Source organism: Melitaea cinxia, chromosome 9 (assembly GCF_905220565.1).
Source record: "Melitaea cinxia chromosome 9, ilMelCinx1.1, whole genome shotgun sequence".
Lineage (NCBI taxonomy): Eukaryota > Metazoa > Arthropoda > Insecta > Lepidoptera > Nymphalidae > Melitaea > Melitaea cinxia.
Window position 1 is genome coordinate 8,379,266 of NC_059402.1, and position 18,873 is coordinate 8,398,138.

Consider the following 18,873-nt stretch of genomic DNA (forward strand, 5'->3'; position numbering starts at 1 on the left):
ATCACGTTAAGCCGTCGGTCCCGGTTGTTATCATGTACACCTGATAGCGATTGTTACTCACAGTAGGGATTATATCCGCCAACCCGCCTTGGAGCAGCGTAGTGGATTAAGCTCTGATCCTTCTCCTACATGGGGAACGAGGCCTATGCCCAGTAGTGGGATATTACAGACTGAAGCGATGTTTATTGCACTTAAAGAACGCACATAAAATAATATTACAATGGCAGTTTGCAAGGGCGAATTTATCTCTAAAAGAATCCTTACCGTCTATATTGCACTAACTACTTTAAATACACCATGAGTCGATAATGTAAAGCGGTCTAAAGTCGTTATTATATACAATTCCGCTCAAAGCAAATTGCTTACCTTACCTTAACACGTTGAACGCCATGACGGACACCGTATGTCCGACAGCATACTTTCGCCTGGGGCCACACCAATAAATCGAGAATCGTCAAAAAATTGTTAAGGTGTTTTTCTGCAAATATTGTCAGCGAAAACCTCAAAAATAATGGGCGACTGACGGAAACAGTTATTTACCCATTATTTTCCAAGATCTCAAGTGGCAGACACCAGCTATAACATTTTTGGAAACAATTTGTTAAAAAGCCTATAAATTCGAAGTGTTTTCGATTTTTTTTTTGTGCTATGTGGCCTTATTGCACTGTGAGGCCGCGCGGGTCACTTGCCTTAGTAAAAACAGTCGAAACACTGTCTGTCGGCTCCCTAGAGACTTCTGAAGTGATCGAGGGCATGCGGACACATGGTGTCCGACACGGCCTCTTGGACCCAATATAATGGCAGTCACATGGTGTCCGTCGCGGCCCACTGGACTAAACATGGTTTTTGGTCTGGCGTTCAACGTGTTAACAAGATTTATATCAGATTTATACGTTTTATTGACAATGATAAAGGTCTACAATGGAACTGACATTTCGTTATGTTAAAGTGAAAAATGGCATGTCAATACATACCGTTCTCATGTTGGATTAGTCTTCTTTTGTCAGCAAAATCCGTAACTCTCGCATTTCGATTTTCAACCTTTCCAACTTGCCTACGCTACATTAAAAAATAATATTTAATTCTTATTTTTGTTACATTTGAAATATTAGAAAATAATACTTTTACTTCCTAGACGAACATTCTATATTCATTGGCAATTAAATTACATATAAATTAAATTAATATAAAAGTTCACGATTTATCTAATATATAAAATTCTCGTGTCGCGGTGTTTGTAGTTAAACTCCTCCAAAACAGCTTGACCCATTCTCACGAAATTTTGTGTGCATATTGGGTAGGTCTGAGAATCGAACATCTATTTTTCATCCCCCTAAATGTTAAGGGTAGTCCAACCCTATTTTTTTTTAACTTTTAGATATATTATTTATTTTTTATTTTATTATGATTTGGCGTTGAAAAATACATACAACCCTAAATTTTCACCCTTCTAACACCAACCCCTATTTTTAAATAGCGTTTAGCGGCAAGACAACGTTTGCCGAGCCAGCTAGTGTTTCTATAAAAAACTAGCCATATTTAATATAAAATTGAAATTTTCTATCTCTGTAACTTAAACCCTTTAAATTGAAGGTAAATAACTTGTAAGTAAAAAGTCAATATTTGTATTTTTACACGCTTTTTATTAGCTTCACCTGTATGTTTGTATGTTTGTAACCGACTCCTTTGGACTTCATTTTGACCTACTTCAAAAGTTCAGATTTTATTTAAACTTAGTAGACTTATAGATAACCGATGACAATAAACTAATTTGATAAGATAATTCCATTATCCTAATTAGGGTCGTCGGGATTAAATGATTATTCCTTTTAGGTTGTTTTATTTATAAAAACGTGTCATTTAGGTTTTAGTCTGATAGTCTGATTTGTTTAGTCTACTTTTTGATTCTATACATTTTTAATAATAATAAAATACATTTAGTTGTCTGCGTTAGTCATTGTAAATTACTGAAAATCGTTAATTTTCATATGCTAATGACGAAATCAATTGCTTATCTGCTTATCACGAAGATCAGGTAAATTATTTAGTGAAAAAAAGTACAGTTTATATGTCAATTGCTAAAATTTAGTCGGGGTGTGTAGGAAAAGCGCAGACAAAGGAAATTTCATTTCATTTTCGATTGTGACAGTAACTTTATAAAGATAAACTTGATGAAGGATGACTTTCCTATGCGCTGTTGCCGTTCTTATGTATACAAACAAACGTGTAAGCTTCGTCAGCTATTTCTCAGTTTTTCTTTTAAATAAGTAGAAAAAAGTAATTTTTCTGTGACATTTTATGTTAAAAATGGAACTATACCGTGTATCTTTTAATATACAGCGTGAAAAGACTCAAATGCGCCTCGAACTGAAATTGTATATATCCTGCAAAAGAGATCTATCCTTGGCAATTACGATCTTGGAACTCGAGTCCTCAATATAGATATTTCTTTTTTCATATAGATATACTTATATATAGTATGCATAGTGCGTTTATCATAAAATCAAAAAAATCAAAATCAAAAATAGCTTTATTCAAATAGGCTCCAAGAGCACTTTCGAATCGTCATTTTACAAATTAACACTTTAAAAATAAATTATTATTTTTGTAAAAGTGAAGCTACCACCGATTCGGAATGTAGATTCTGCAGAGAAGAATCAGCGAGAAACTCCGCAGTTACTCTTTAGAAAATAATATGATATAGCACAAAAATATGGATTACTTTGTCAAAAATAGTAACTCGCTTGGTATGAACATGAGAAGCAATGATAAAATATAACTCTTGGTTTCCTACTACGTAAAGTCAAATGTTTATTTTGTAGGCCATGGTATTGCACATATGACAAAACCCTACGATTTTACAACTACTAATAAATTAATTTATTGCTTATTTTAAAAATTATTTAAATGGCACTTAAAATATGAAAAGAAAAAATAATCGATATTTTTTTATTGATTCGGTACAAAATAATATACAGGACAAAAATTTGTGTTAGGTATGTATGGCTTTTATGTAAGACGTGACGGAATTTGAATCGGTAATGCGTTGATGGATTTTAAAAGAGTAAATTTGAATTTCATGTAAACCATTCTGAGTCAGTGGCACCTTCATATTAACTATGGTAAGCACACTGGTAAATAATATCTTTAAGCTTATTTGAATAAAGAAGTTCTATGATCGAATCGTTCGATCGAATTGTTCGATCGATCGATAATTTTAAAGTATAAATTTAAAAGTGTATTTAACAAAATAATAACTGTAGAAAAAATATTAGTGGACTATGCAATGCAATTATAAATAAATTATTACAGTTGAGTAAATAATCTATCAAGTTATTTAATCAAAGTTAAAATATTGATGAGACAGTACTTAACCTATTATGAAATTGTGTAGATCAGAAGCCGCTTTAGTATATTACACATCGCATTATTACGCTGTTAAGGCTAATTTTGTTTAGATAACTAAGTGAAGTCTATTTTGATCGAGAAATTGTTTGTATTACCAAAATGGCGATTGATTTTATTTATACTACTGCATTAACAATAAATCAACAAAAAGTTTAGTCTTTAGTTTAACATTTTCACATATGAAAACGTTTTATCAAACTAATTTTGATATATTTATTTTTTTAAAGTATAAAAAGATATATATAAAAAAACGAAATTACAAAAGCAGGTTTTTTAAATATTTTATTTTATAACAAACTAGCGACCCGCCTCGGCTTCGCACGGTTCCAAAAAGTATCAGTCTTCCTATACTATATGGTATTATGCATGTATTATATATATAAACCTTCCTCTAGAATAACTCTATTTGCTGATGAAAACCGCATGAAAATCCGTTGCCTAATTTTAAAGATCTAAGCATACAGACAACGGGAAGCGACTTTGTTTTATACTACGTAACGATAAGTACAGAATTTGGATATATTTCGACGAATTTTGTTGTATTTGTAATAAAAATAAACGTTGCGAAATGTTCGTTTATCATAACAAAATTTTCATTAAGTTTACAATGTATCAAATCATAAATCATTTAATTCACGTATACAGTTTCGGCATAATTGTTCATGTTCTGATAGAGGTTGTTTGCGCGTATGGCGCTACTTAACGAAAATAATACGAATTTCATACATAAGTTTGCGGCACTAATTTGTACTTCATTGTGTGAGCCAGCTTTACAAAATAATCTGCTTTCGGTACAACGGCGTAATATGTAATCCTTTAAAGTTAAATTGCCACGTAGGTTGCCGCAAATGTTGCGTCTCTCTTTAACGCTTGAGAGGCAGCAAATGATTTTCTACGATACTGTAGCTACGAGAAGAAGATCACATTAAGAAAGCTCTTATGCGTTTTAGAAATAATTATATTTAGTTATTTTTTATAATTGTAATTGTATCTTCTATATATGAATTATTAGTGGGGAGGTAGGTTATAAAGATAAATTTTAAGTTTTTAATTTAAAAAATTAATAGATATTATTCCGTGCAGGATTACATAGTTGATAAAGATGTGTGGACTTAATGACGCTGTATTTCATGCAAGATATTATTAATTTTGCACTAAAACGCAGTTATATCTTATTTTCAAAAGAGTAACTGCGGAGTTTCTTGCCGATTCTTCTCTGCAGATTAATCTATATTGCGAATCGGTGGTAGCTTTACTTTTACAAAAATAATAACTAATAACTTTTAAAATTTGAATTTGTAACAAACTGAAAGTACTCTTGGGGCCTTTTTTTTTTTTTTTTTTTTTTTTTTTTTTTTTTTTTTTTTTTTTTTTTTTTGATATCGCAGGGTAACCCATTTACGGGTGATATCCAGGATGCCCGGGTAGGCATTACTAGACCGTATGTCGGCTTAGCACTTGGGGGTGCACTACCGACCAAAACCCCTGCGGGAGCCTTCAGCCGCTTTAATTGGAGGGTCCCGGAACTGCAGGCAACAGGATCCCTCCAGCGACAGGCTGGCCTCGGCGAAAAGACCAGACTTCTCCTCCATGGGACTGTCCGGCTCACCTCTGAACAATCCCGACGACGCCATGTCTAGCAGGACCGGGTTCCCATCCCGGCCCGACATGGGCACAGGGGCGTTACTGGAGGTGCATTAAGTAGCGCCTCCTACGCACCCCCGTTCGTCGCCTGCGGACGGAGGCCTCGTCGGCGGCCCCCTCTCTCATCCGCTCGTCGTTCTCCTTCTGGGACATTACTGTCTCGCAGAAGGAGACCATCGCCTTCCAGGACTCGTCGTCACCGAGCATCGCGGTGATAACGCTCGGTAGTGACAAGTCCCCTCCGAGGACTGTCGTCAGATCGCGACGTAGCGCCGCCCATCTCGGGCACACCTCGAGGGTGTGCTGGGCAGAGTCCACCGCCGCGCCACAATCGTGACATTCAGTCGTCGGCTCCCTTTGGGCCGTCCGACACAAGTATTCACCAAAGCAGCCGTGCCCGGTGAGAACCTGCGTCAGACGGAAGGTGAGGGGTTTGCGCTTACGGCGCATCCACCGCTCAAGGACCGGGCGCAAGGCAGCCGTTACGCGAGTGCCATACGGCTGCTCCAACAGGTCCTCCCCCCACCTCCGCATTAATGCTTCTTGCCCCATTCGGCGCACCCGTAGGATCCCGTCCAACGTGAGGTTCTCACCGAGAGCCCTCCTACCCGAGACGTATGAGTAGGTCTCGGCAAGGACCTCCGCCACGAGCTCCCACGGGGGGTCGCCAGCTAGGGCAGTAGCTGCAGCCCACGATACCGTACGATACCCCCGAATCACCCTCACCGCGATGATCTTCTGCGCCGACCGCAGTGCGGCCTTATTCTTCGCAGTGAGGCGATCCGCCCAAACCGGGGCACCGTACGTCGCCATACTCCGGCAGACTCCGGAATATAGCTGCCTGCAGGCAGCGCTGGGTCCTCCGAGGTTCGGGAGGAGTCTGCCCAGTGCACTCGCCACCTTCACGACCTTCGGTCCCACCATAGCGAAGTGTGGACCGAAGGTCCACCCTCCGTCAAGGATAAGCCCCAAATATTTCATTTGGGAGCTCATCCGGACCCTCCCCTCTCCGATCTGCAGGGTAGCCCCCGGTGGGGGTCCCTTGCGTCCGGTCCCGCGAAAGAGGAGGGCTTCGGTCTTTTCAATTCTGACACGAAGCCCCAAACTCTTTATGCGGCTGATCACGAGGTCGAGTCCGACCTCAGCCAGCCGCGCCGCCTCCTTATAGTCTCGTCCCCGGGAGTAAACGAGAGTGTCATCCGCGTAGCAAATGACACCCATCCCGGGGAGGAGACGGCCTCGCAGGACCCAGTCGTATCCGATGTCCCACAGGATCGGGCCCAGCACCGATCCCTGTGGGACACCACAGCCGACCCGCCGCCACTCCACGGACCCCGACCGATTTTCGAGGCCTACTTTGCGATCGGAGAGGTACGCCTCCAGCAGCCTCCCTAGATACGGGGGTACTCCGAAGAATTTGAGTGCCTCCCGAATCACTGCATGCGGGAGGCTGTTGAAGGCGTTCGCGATGTCCAACGACACCGCGAGCACCACCTCCCTCTTGTGTTCCGCTTCACCCGTCACCGCCCGTAGGTGTTTGAGGGCGTCGATGGTCGACCGGCGCGCTCGAAACCCGAATTGGGATTCCGAGAGTCCGGGTCCCGAGCCCTCCTCCAGGTGCTGAACGAGCCGGGAAGCCACTATTCTCTCCAAGAGTTTCCCAGCTTCGTTCAGCAACACCACCGGTCGCACCGACGAAGCCGAGTCCGGGGTCCGCCCTGCCTTAGGAAGTAGGCAAAGCCGACCCTCCTTCCAGGCCCCCGGGAACTGGCCAGACCGCAGGCAGCGGTCAAACAGTTCCCGGAGGCTATCGCCGAGGTGCCCGAGAGCGATCCCAAGTACTCTCCCGTGCACCCCGTCTGGACCCGGCGCCCTCTTCTTACTCTGAAGGCGGGACAGAGCTGCCTCCATTTCAGCCTCTGTGACGGGTGGCGGAACACTCTCCTCCTCGTCCGGCGTCTGCCGAGCCATCCTGGGGGGCATGAAACCCTCGGGTTCGTCGGGAAAGAGTTCCCCGACGATCCTTCCCAGTTGCTCCGGCTGGAGCGTTTCGCTGATGGGGGCCGACTGGGCGCGGAGCTTGTTCCGCGCCCAATTATACGGTCGGCCCCAGGGGTCTCTCTCTAGACCCCCAATTAACTCCAGCCAGGCCTCCTCCTTGGCTCGGCATATGGCCTGCTGCAGGATCTTCCTTTTCTCCACGTAGATCCTGCGCAGCCTGTCGTCCCTGTCCACGTCCTGGGGGCGTCTCCGCCTGCTCCGAGTATATTGCCTCCTGGCCCCGTTGCAGGCGGCCCGGAGACCGGCTATCTCAGCCGACCACCAGTAGAGCGCCCGCCGTTGGGGTAGACGCTTCGCGCGCGGCATGGCCGCTCTGCAGACAGCGGTAAATGTGTCGCAGAGCCGGTTAGCCGCCTCATCCACCCCAAACTCCAGCAATGGCGGGAGACTCCAGCGGCCGACGATTGCGGCCTCCTCTGCCAGTTCCCGGTTGAGCTTGGAGAGTGCCCAGCGTGGAAACTGGCTACACCCCCTGAACAACGTTGACGACGACGATGACGCCGGACGGACGGGAGCTGGAGACACCTCGAACCTTATGTATCGATGGTCCGAGAGAGTCTCCACCTCCGTTTCCACCCTCCACCCCTCCACTCTGCGTGCGATAGCTGGCGTGGCAAACGTGACGTCTACCACGGAACCTCCCGACCAACGCACGCACGTCTGGACTGTCCCCACATTGAGCAGGGATAGTCCGGCAGCAAGCGCCCACTCCTCCACCTCCCTCCCTTTTGGGTTCGTAACCGGATTTCCCCAAGCCGTGGACTTGGCATTGAGGTCACCGGCTACGAAAACCTGAAGGGGAGCTAGCTGCCCCACCAGCGGCCCCAGAACATCGAGAAACCGTTCCAGGGCCGCCAGGTCACGATTCGGGGAGAAGTAGACTCCGACGAAAGCCACCTCCCCCCGAACCGCAGCCACATACCCATGTCCCCTCGCCTTGATGACAAGGGGGGGTCCAGCTCCAGGCCTCACCACGATCGCCACCAAGCCCTCGGTGTCTCCCGCCCAGTGTGGGTAAGAAGGCACGGCATATGGTTCAGCGACGATGGCGACGTCAACACACCACTCCGCCATGGACTGCAAGACAAGGTCCTGGGCTCCAGCGCAGTGGTTGACGTTCGCCTGGAGGACGTTGAGATGCCCGGACATTATTCGGCCATCTCAGCGTCTGCTGTCACCACTTGGTTCCCCCCTTGGGATGTCTGCGAAGGGAACTTCCCGCGAGTTATTGGGGGTTTGCACGCCATGCCCCCCATCACGTGGCCCGCCGGCCTGCCAGCGTCCGCGCACACCGCGCAACGAGCGGCGGCCGAGCACCCGGCGGCTTTGTGGCCAGCCTGTCCGCAGCGATAGCACAGTGCGCTGCGGTCAGTGCCTGCTGGGCACGTGGCACCGACGTGCCCTAGTCCCAAACAACGGAAGCAGTGCCTGGGACGCGCCTGCAGGAGGTGGACGACCCCCCTGCTCCACCCCACCGCTATTTTCCCGGCTTGCAGCAGTTTTTTCCCTGCTGCTGCCGGAACTTCAATGTGGGCTGTTCCCGAGCCCATTTGCCCTACGCGAATGTTTCTCACGTGGACTTGTCCCGGAGAACAGCCCCCCTCCTTCGCCACCGCAGTAGCCAAGCGCTCCGCTGTGACCGCGTCGCTCAGGCCTGAGATTCGCATCTCTGCCCGCTTCTCAGGCCGGAGCACCTCCACCTCCTCAGCCAAGGCCTCCTTTAGACGAGCGGCGAGGGCATCGGCCTTATCCCCACACGTGGAGCCGGTCACCTCGATAAGTCGCGCCCCGGTCGCCGACTGGCGAATTCGAAGCGGGCCTATTCCCAGCTCGTTGAGGTCGATATTGCTCTCGGCCTTAAGCAATGTCGACCCGTACGTGGCCCCCCTGGCTACTGCCTCCGGCCGTAACTTAATAATTACGGCCGCAGAGCGAGGGAGCGCCAGCCTAGGCTTCGGGGTCTCCTTCTTGGCCGGCGGCGTTGAGGCTGCCGTTTTTTTTGTCACCGGATTCTTCGCCGGCGGCGCTGAAGCTGTCCGTTTGTTCGCCGCCGATTTTCGGCGGACGACTTCCGTCCAGCTTGCCCTCGGCTCCTCATGGGGTATGGCCACCTCTCCCTCCTTCCGTTGAGTGGCCGCTTGCTTTGAGGTGGAGGGACCGAACGCAGTCCACTCCACCTCCTTAACCTTTCCCTTTCCTTTGTCTTTTCCCTTCCCCTTTCCCTTGCTCGATGCTAGGGGAAGGGTGGGGGGCTCCTCCGAGTCTAATTGGGCACCCACGCTAGCGCTAGAGGCCGCCGTCATTCGGTTCTTATTCGCACTGGTGGCTCTTGTAGCTCGCGCCAGTGGTCTGCTGTCCCTAGCCATTGGGGTGCCGCAAGGAGGGGCAGCAGGGAGCTGAAGAGCCGCCATGCGGTCGTCCACGATGTTGCCGACCATAACAGCTATGTCCTGCATTAAGTCGGCAGGCTCCTTTGCACTCGTGGATTCAGCCACCTTTTTGCGGCTGTCCTCGAACTCCCGTCTGTAAGCCCGCACCTCCTCACGGCTCAGTTCCAGCTCCCGAGTGAGCCGACAGATGTCCGCCTTCAGTCTTCGGACTTCGTCCGTCACGTTGCGGCCCACAAGGGACTCCAGCATGTCCCTAATGGCGCCGGCGGCCCTTCTAATTTTGGCGGCATAACCCCCCTTCAGGTTGACCGACTTCCCAGTCAGGCCGAGGATTAAATTGAGGTTGGCCTCAGAAGCCACCCTCAGCTCCTCGGCCCCCCGGTTCTCGATATCGTCCAACTCGATAGGGGTCTCCTCCATGTGACCCCCCACCACCTTCTCCTTCCTGTATACTCTCTTGAGGAGGGACGCCTCGAACTCGTTCTCCCGGTCTTTCTCCACACGCTCTCTCAGAGCTGCTCTGGCGCCCGTAAGTGTGGGTGCCTTGCCCCTCTTGGCCGCTGGCCGGGACCTAGCCCCCACGCTCGCTCCCATCTCTATCTCCGTGCCGGAGTTTTCTGAGCCTCCCGAGTAAAGGCGCTTTCGCCCCAGCTCCGACTCAGACAACGAGGTGATGGAGATGTCCTCCAAGACCTCGATATCTCCTTGCGACTGGCCCTGAGAAGGGCCTTTGGGTTGGCCCTGAGAAGGGCCGTTGGGTTGGCCCTGAGAAGGGCCGTTGGGTTGGCCCTGAGAAGGGCCGTTGGGTTGGCCCTGAGAAGGGCCGTTGGGTTGGCCCTGAGAAGGGCCCTTGGCAACTCCACCTCTACTCTCGCGTAGAGGAAGCATCGTTTAACAATCGCAGTCACAAAGACAAAATAATCCACAACCAAGTATAGCCTATAGCATTCAGTCACCTGCCTGCCACCTGCGTTACCGGGGTCAGGACAGGGTCCAGGGGAGACGACGAGGACGTAGCTAGAAACACTTGGGGACTCCCCCTACTCTTGGGGCCTATTTGAATAAAGTTGATTTTGATTTTATAGAAAGTAGACGTCCACTAAGAAAGAATTTTTCGATAGAGTCAGCAGATTAAAGGGGTCTAAGGTCCCTCACGAGTTTTCACAAAAGCCCTTTATTTTTTGTGTTATATACTTATAATTCGACACAAATGTAAATAGTTAGTAGACGTCTACCAAGAACGAATTTTGCTACAGGTCTGGATAAAGCTTGTTTAAGAACTCGAGCAAATTTGTATGAAACTTCTTTATTTTTTGTTCTACAAGCTTAAAAAATTGGAAGAGTTAATGACTGCGACACAATTTTGTACTAATGCAGTTATTATCGTTACAGATTGTTTTTGCTATGTACCAAATATTTGAAATAAATAAATATTATTATTATAATTGGCAGAGTGATAGTTAATTGTGAGTGGAAGTCCAACAAGAACGAATTTTTCGATAGGACTACAATAAAAATGTCTAAGGGCTGACGAAAGATTTTATAAAATTATTTAATTTTTATGATTATTTTTGGACTAGATACTGATTAAAAATGAATAAATACTTATTTACACATACAGTACACACATACACATACAGTGTGTAAATTCTAACCTTAAATGTGTCAAATAGGACCTTAAAGTGTGTAGTATGGAAAATGGAAATCCGTATTTTTGGATTTAAAAGCATGAAACTTTTATCTTAGGCTTTTGATCACAACTATAAAAACATGTATTTTAGTATGAGGGAAAATCACTTACATCAAATTCATTGATATTTTGTATGTAAAAGTCTTAGTCTATGAAAGTGTCGCAATTCTGATTTTGCATGAAATTTTAATTCTGGACTGCTTTTGAAATTAAAAAAGTATTATTCTAACATTTATTATGTTCTTATTCTTAATCTTCTTGCGTATTTTTATACACCACTATCCGAAACAAAAACCAGCTCTATAACATAAGAAAGACAATAATAATAAATGACCTTATTACAGAACGAAAAAACGCTTGTCCTACTCATTTATCCTACTTCTCCAACCTTACATTTAACAAGAAGTCATGTTAGCGTAACATTTATTGCCAAATCATAATCACGCTTGTATAACGAACTGTTAATCGAGTAACAACAGTTACCTTCAAATTAAGTTAATTGGGGTTGTAATTGGCCGCTCCGTGCGACAATAAAAAGAAAATATCGTCCCCGCCCAAGGTTTGTCCAGCTCTCTTATTAGAACCCTTTTCCGTCATTATGACTGCTCATGACTTATGTTCGGAACTAGGAATAAAAATACCGGCAGTTTTTGTAAATGTGTTTTACGAGTAGGTCAAAATAGAGAGAAATATATTATATCTATCTATGTAAATGAAATAAATTGCTGAAATGTATACGCTCATAATTTCCGACCGACTGCATAAAATTGGATAAATCTTTTTTGTGTTCGTTAGTGTCAGGGTAAGAATTGCGTGAAAGAAAACAATAAAAGATATATTTACAAAAATATGTGTATACGTACGTAGTCAGTACGTGAGCCGAGTCAGATAGTCTAACTGTATAGCTATTATATATGTAAAGACGAATTGCACGGTTTGATCAACCTATTGAGTCGAAGCGTGCCCTAAAAATATACATAAATCAAAATATATTCACATTTTTTTTTTGGAAGAACAGAATGACAAACCGAAACACATAATTATTTGAATAGATAATAGATATGATATTAATTTTTTTTTTAATAAATTTACCTAAAATGACTTAATATGTTTGCTATCAATAAAGAAAAAAAATACCTAGGTTAATCATTCAGTCAGAGTTAGTTTAAAATAAGTGCCAGTGGACGGCGTATTTGGTGACAAAACTAACGTTAGTTTTTTAGGTGTATTATTTAAGTAAAAAATAAACTCTGTTAATATTGTCAGTAAAAAGTACATTCGATTTTAAATAATAGGGTCGTGATAAATGTATTTTCGTATTTTCTAGTAAAAAGTTGCAACAAAATCTTTTTGGTTTGTATGGTTTGTAACTGGCTGGTTCTGATACCATAAAAAGGTAACATTTTATAATTGTGTTTGCTGGCAAGCGAAAAAAAACCGACTGCAATTACATCGACAAGTAATACAACGTAGGTAGACGAAAAAATAGTCAAGCAAATACGCATTATCAAGGACTACTCCAAAAGTTGTAATCAGATTTCGATGAAATTTTAATGTGATCTGATATGATAAATATCGGCTTTCGATTAAATTAAAAATGATCAAAATCGTAAAAAGTTATGCGGATTTTCGAGGGTTTCCCTCGATGTCTCTGGGATCCCATCATCATAATTATCCTGGTTTCCTTATCATGGTACCACACTTAGGATATCTGCTTTCCACCAAAAAATTTTATCAAAAGCGGTTCATAGACATATACGTGACATTATACGTGAGTCTCCATGACAAAATATTGTGTATAATCTTGTACGTATAAAAAATTGTTAAATAAATAAATAAAATAAATAAATAAATAAAATAGACGACGAAGTTATCCCCGGACATACATTAAAAAATATATATAGGTCCAGTCATCGCCTAGCATCGCTTGGCACCGCTTGTGTTTTCTGAGTGCACCTAGTCGTTGACCACGTAAATTCCAGTTGTTCTCAAAATGTTTCACTGTAGTATCTGTGACGAGTCTCATACCGACGGACCTATTTGCCATATTTGCAAAAAACAATATGGTTTTGGCTGCGTTGGAGTTACGGAGGCTGGATTCAGGCGTTTGGGCGAAAGAAAAAATACTTGGCGTTGTCCAAAATGTAAAGCAAGTCCCTCAGTCTCGCCAGCTCTCTCTATTGCATACCCAGATCTCCAAATACCTAACCAATTGGATAGTATGCAGGAGAAGTTGAATGACATTTTGGTGCAACTTGCGTCACTTCCTATCCTGAGTCAAGATTTAAAAATTATAAAAGATGACCTTTCGGACTTGAAACAATCGGTTGAAATGGCTCATCAGCGTACGGATAAGCTTTTTGATAAAGTCCAATCACTCGAAGCCAAAGTTAAAGATGTTGAGAAGATTGCCTCCGATATACCCATTATTCAAAAGGAAATAGCCCGATTGAACTCCGAACTGGAAGAGAGAGATCAATGGGCAAGAGCCAATAATGTCGAGATTAAGGGTATCCCACAAAAAAAGGATGAAAATCTATATAGCTTGGTACAAAACATTGGGAATTGTGTCAACTTTCCTATTAAGAAAGAGGATATAAACTACATCGCCCGCGTACCAACGCGGTCACCTAATATGGCCAAGCCAATCATAATCTGTTTTAATAATCGCTATATGAAAGAAGACCTGGTGGCTGTTGCGCGGAAACGTAATCTAAATATATCCGATATCGGTTACTCCTCATCCTCTACGTTCTATATAAATGACCATCTAACTCAACATTATAAAAGTTTGCTCGGCAAAGCCAAATCCCGTGCGAAGGAGGTCGGATTTAAATATATATGGGTGAAACATTCAAAAATAATGGCAAGAAAGACTGATTCATCGCCTGTATTTTTTATAAAAAACGAAAAAGATCTTGCAAGGATAACTCAATAAATGAAAAAATGTATCTTAAATTATTGCTAACTTTATGTTATCATAATCACGTAATTATTTTAATTCTCTATATTTCTATTTTATTATTTGGTTTGAGAACTGCTGGCGTTGAATTTGTATCTTATTGTTTACACAGCGTTATGAATAGATGGATCGCTGCTAATCTATTGACATCCGTAAGTAATTTCTTTTGTACACGGTTTTCGCCCCTCAGTCATTACACTCGTGTGTTATTGCTGTCTAATATCCCATGCGCTACGTCACTCCGACGGGCCAACATTGACGGACTCACAACTATTGAGTTCTGCACCTACCCGCCACTCGAGACGATATCGTTGCCGCAATATATTAGACGATACTATGCGCTGTTTTTATTTAATTTTGTTATGTTCTATAGTTTTTACTCACAGTACAAATTACGTATTGGCACAAATTTAATTTTATTTTATACTCTCTTTAGAGGGCGATGTTTATGTTATTATTACATGTTACTGTTAGTAAAGAAAATACCCACAATGATATTTCTTAAGAGGTATTTTAGTGTTATGGCTGGGTCCTATGTAATGCGAATTGATATAGTTATATTGTTAATCTTTTATATCTACTTGATAAATGTGATGAATTCGAGATTGGGTGATGTGATGATGTCTTGTACAGAATATTGCACTATTTTAGGTGTATGTATTAGATATTTATTAACGGTTTATATTACTTATTCACATAAATGCATGTGTGTTTGTGGTTATTCATTAGTAATAACTTTACATCCATACATTCGTAAAATATATCATGTCGATTGCAATTTGTGCGAACATTTTAATATTATACTAGCAGTAAAAAGTCCGCATCACTGTTTTTTGATGAGATGCTGCATTTTATCATTGTTCAATCATTATAACATTATTACAGAATACTATTTGAATATTATATCTATATTAAGCTTATTGTCTGGTGGCTACTACATATTATATATGGAATTACTAATATATAATATGATTAATTCACGCCTGCATAGTTCAATTGGTATAATACACGTCTTGTTTATTTATTTCATTCTAATCATAACATTTTATTTTAAAATTGTTTTTTTATAATAATAATTTTTTTCATGCCCTCTTGCGTTAGTATTTTTTTATGTTGGAATAAGATATTATTTCAAAATAAACTTAACCGTTACTATTTCCATTATTAATGTATATTTTTCATAAATGGATTCTAAAATAAGCATTTTTTATCAAAATGCAAGAGGATTACGTACTAAAACCTCATGTTTTAAAAGGAATGTATTACTTAATAATTATGACGTGATATCGATCACTGAGACGTGGCTATTGGGAAGTGTACGTGACGAGGAATTATTTGATGACCGTTATACAGTATGGCGTCGAGACCGGGACTATTCTCTAACTAATCAGTCACTGGGAGGGGGTGTCTTGTTGGGTATTCGTCGTGATTTTGCGATGATCGGTCGTCCAGAGTGGCATTCTACGTCTGAGGATCTATGGGTAACTATTATCCCCTACACAAATGGTAAATCTTCTGCTAAAATACATATATGTACTCTTTATTTGTGTAAACAGAACATGGGCAACTCCTCCTCTGTGCAATTAGAAAATTTCTCAAATAACTTATCTGACATAATCAACTCCTGCCCAAATGATGAATTCATTATTATGGGGGATTTTAATTTGCCACATATAGACTGGGACCCACAAGGAAGCTACCTCACAGTGAGTGGAATATCCCTCAGTGGAGCTCAAATAAATTTTATCGACACCCTAGCTCAATGTGACCTCATTCAGCGTAGTCAGGTTCGTAACAATAATAATCGATTCTTAGACTTAGTTTTTTCAAACTGTGAACTTGATATCAGCCCCTGCGACGACCCCCTGGTACCTGACGATATACCTCATCACAGATCACTATGTATATGCCTATCACACTCCCTTGAAAGTTCCTTAAAATCGAAGAAGAGACTTAAGTATTTTTACAAAGCTGGCGACTTTAATTCTATTAGTACTTCTTTGAATGTTATTAATTGGACTGAAAGCTTGTACAACAAGTCGTTAGATGACGCTGTGAAATACTTTTATGACACAATATACGATCTTCGTAATACCTATGTACCTCATAAATTTTTCCAGCCGAATTCTTACCCTCCATGGTACAGTTTGGCTCTTATTAAAATACTAAAAGAAAAACACAAATTTTTCCGAAAATTTAAACTTTATGGGAACCAAAGCGACTATATGACTTTTTCACTACTTAGAAAAAGGGCTAAGTCTCTTGAACATTCATGTTATGAATCTTACATAAATAAAACTGAAGATGCTATAACAACTAATCCTAGAGCTTTTTGGTCCTTTATAAAGTACAATAGCAAAACATCTTCCACTTTTCCTTCCTCCATGTCTTATAATAGTGAAACTGCTTCCACCGGTGACAAAATTTGTGATTTGTTTTCAAATTATTTCCAAGCTAACTTTCTTAAGTCTAGTCCGAACTCCAACTTCACCTACCCCGTGACGCAGAAAATAAATAACTACAACATTGGAGACATACATATTGATAATGACGAGCTCCTCAAGCTTTTGGAATCCGTTAACTTAAATAAAGGTGCCGGCCCCGATGACATTCCTCCTTTGATGATTTTAAAATGTGCTAAAAGCTTTGTTACCCCTTTGAGTATGCTTTTTAGACGATCATTGGATGAAGGCTATGTACCAAACATGTGGAAGTCAGCGTTTATAACCCCTATATATAAAACCGGCGATAAAACTAACATAAAAAATTATAGACCAATCTCGAAACTTTGCATTTTTGCCAAAATCTTTGAGAATATCGTTTATCGACAGGTTTATGCTACAATTCAGGCTTGGTTCATTCCAGAGCAGCATGGTTTTTTGAAGGGTCGCTCGACCACATCTAATCTTCTTCTTACATATGACTATGTTAGCTCATCAATGGATTCGGGTGCACAGGTTGACATAATATATACCGACTTTAGTAAGGCTTTTGATCGTATTGACCACTGTATTCTGCTTCAAAAGATCTATATGGCGGGAATACACGGAAATCTATTCCGTTGGTTCTCTTCATATATAAATAATCGCTCCCAGGCAGTAGCCTTAAACGGCTACGTCTCTGCCTGGGTGTCTGTTCCCTCTGGAGTGCCGCAAGGCTCATTATTGGGGCCACTTCTCTTTGCCATATTTCTGAACGATGTATCATCATGTTTTCATCATTCTCTTTGCTTATTGTATGCTGATGATGCTAAAATAATAAAACGTATTTCTTCAATGGATGACTGTCGATTGCTGCAGGATGACCTAAACAGATTCAACAATTATTGCCAAATTAATAAATTAGACCTTAATGTCTCGAAATGCCACATCATGAATTTTACTCGCAAATTAAACACTCTTAGATACAATTACACCCTAAAAGATCAAACAATGGTACATATAAATAAAATTAAAGACCTAGGTGTAGTTGTAGACTGCAAGTTGTTATTCAACGAGCATGTCGAATATATCGTAAAAAAGGCCTCAAGGGCTTTGGGGTTTGTTATTAGATCTTGCAAAAACTTTAGAACACTTAAGCCTGTAAAAATTCTATACTGCTCATACGTACGTAGTATACTTGAGTATTGTTCTGAAATCTGGAACCCAACATATAGTACGTATGTAAATAGAATCGAATGTATCCAGAAACGGTTTTTAAGATACTTGCAGTATAAATGTGGTGATAATTTAGTTGACTATGAAAGCAGATGTAAAAAATACCACTTTCTTCCCTTGAGATTACGTCGAAATGTTTCTGATTTAGTATATCTAAATAAAATTATCAACAATATTATAGATAACACAGACTTGCACAACATAATTAAATTTAATGTACCCAGTAGGTTCCTTCGTAATTTTGCCCCATTTTATGTCCCACCTTGTCATACAAATTATCGTCGAAATTCCTTTATTTGCAGATCTACTACGCGATTTAATGACTTTTTGCGCGACCATCGTGACGTTGATGTTTTTCTCATTAAACCTTACTCTATTAGACGATTGGTGACCACAGAATACTTCTCTTCCGATAGTTAATAATGTCTATGCAGTTTAATGATCCAGCTAAGTTCTCAAACCATCCTAAGTTTAAGTTTTGTTTTACTCAAGCTCTTAATTTAGTACAGCACTCTTTAGTTGTTAATTGTAAAAACTTATAAATGGCTTTTAGTTTTTTAATTGTATTTTTAATTTGTTATGTATAGCTGTAAGTTTTTCTGAATAAATAAAATAAAATAAAATAAAATAAAATAATAGGTACACGGTCGGATTGAGTAACTTCCTCCTTTTTTGAAATCGGTTAAAAAATTAAAATTAAAATATAAAAAACACAGTTTCACGCCACTTTTCATTAGTTTATTTTTTTCATCGCCAAAATGAGTGAATCCAACGAAAAATTCAGTACATTTTAGTTTTTCTTTAAAAAAGGAAAAAATGCGCCTCACGCCGCAAAAAAAATTGTGACGTTTATGGACGTAATGCAATGTTGTGACTAGCACAAAATCGGTTTAAACGTTCTCATTCTGGAAATTTTGATGTTAAAGGTGTATTTTGCTCTGGTCGCCTAGTTACGGAAAAACGTGACGACATTTTTCAAAAAGCGGAGCTAGATTGATATTTGAGTAATTACGATATAGATAAAAGATCTTAGAATTAACCATAAAATAGTTTTTGTCCATT

The 18,873-nt window shown here is 41.7% G+C and overlaps 2 protein-coding genes across 2 annotated transcripts; one reads left to right on the plus strand and one right to left on the minus strand.

Moving 5' to 3' along the window:
• Nucleotides 1-8,261: 8,261 nt before the first annotated feature.
• LOC123656621 lies at nucleotides 8,262-10,097 on the minus strand. Its single transcript, XM_045592288.1, has one exon. The coding sequence runs from the start codon at nucleotides 10,095-10,097 to the stop codon at nucleotides 8,262-8,264; it is 1,836 nt and encodes a 611-aa protein (XP_045448244.1).
• Nucleotides 10,098-13,186: 3,089 nt separating this feature from the next.
• On the plus strand, nucleotides 13,187-14,131 carry LOC123656622. The gene has a single exon (XM_045592289.1). The coding sequence runs from the start codon at nucleotides 13,187-13,189 to the stop codon at nucleotides 14,129-14,131; it is 945 nt and encodes a 314-aa protein (XP_045448245.1).
• The last annotated feature ends 4,742 nt before the right edge of the window (nucleotides 14,132-18,873 follow it).

Coding starts and splice junctions, on each gene's coding strand:
- LOC123656621 (XM_045592288.1), bottom strand. CDS start 10,097: ATGGGAGCGAGCGTGGGGGCTAGGTCCCGGCCAGCGGCCAAGAGGGGC.
- LOC123656622 (XM_045592289.1), top strand. CDS start 13,187: ATGTTTCACTGTAGTATCTGTGACGAGTCTCATACCGACGGACCTATT.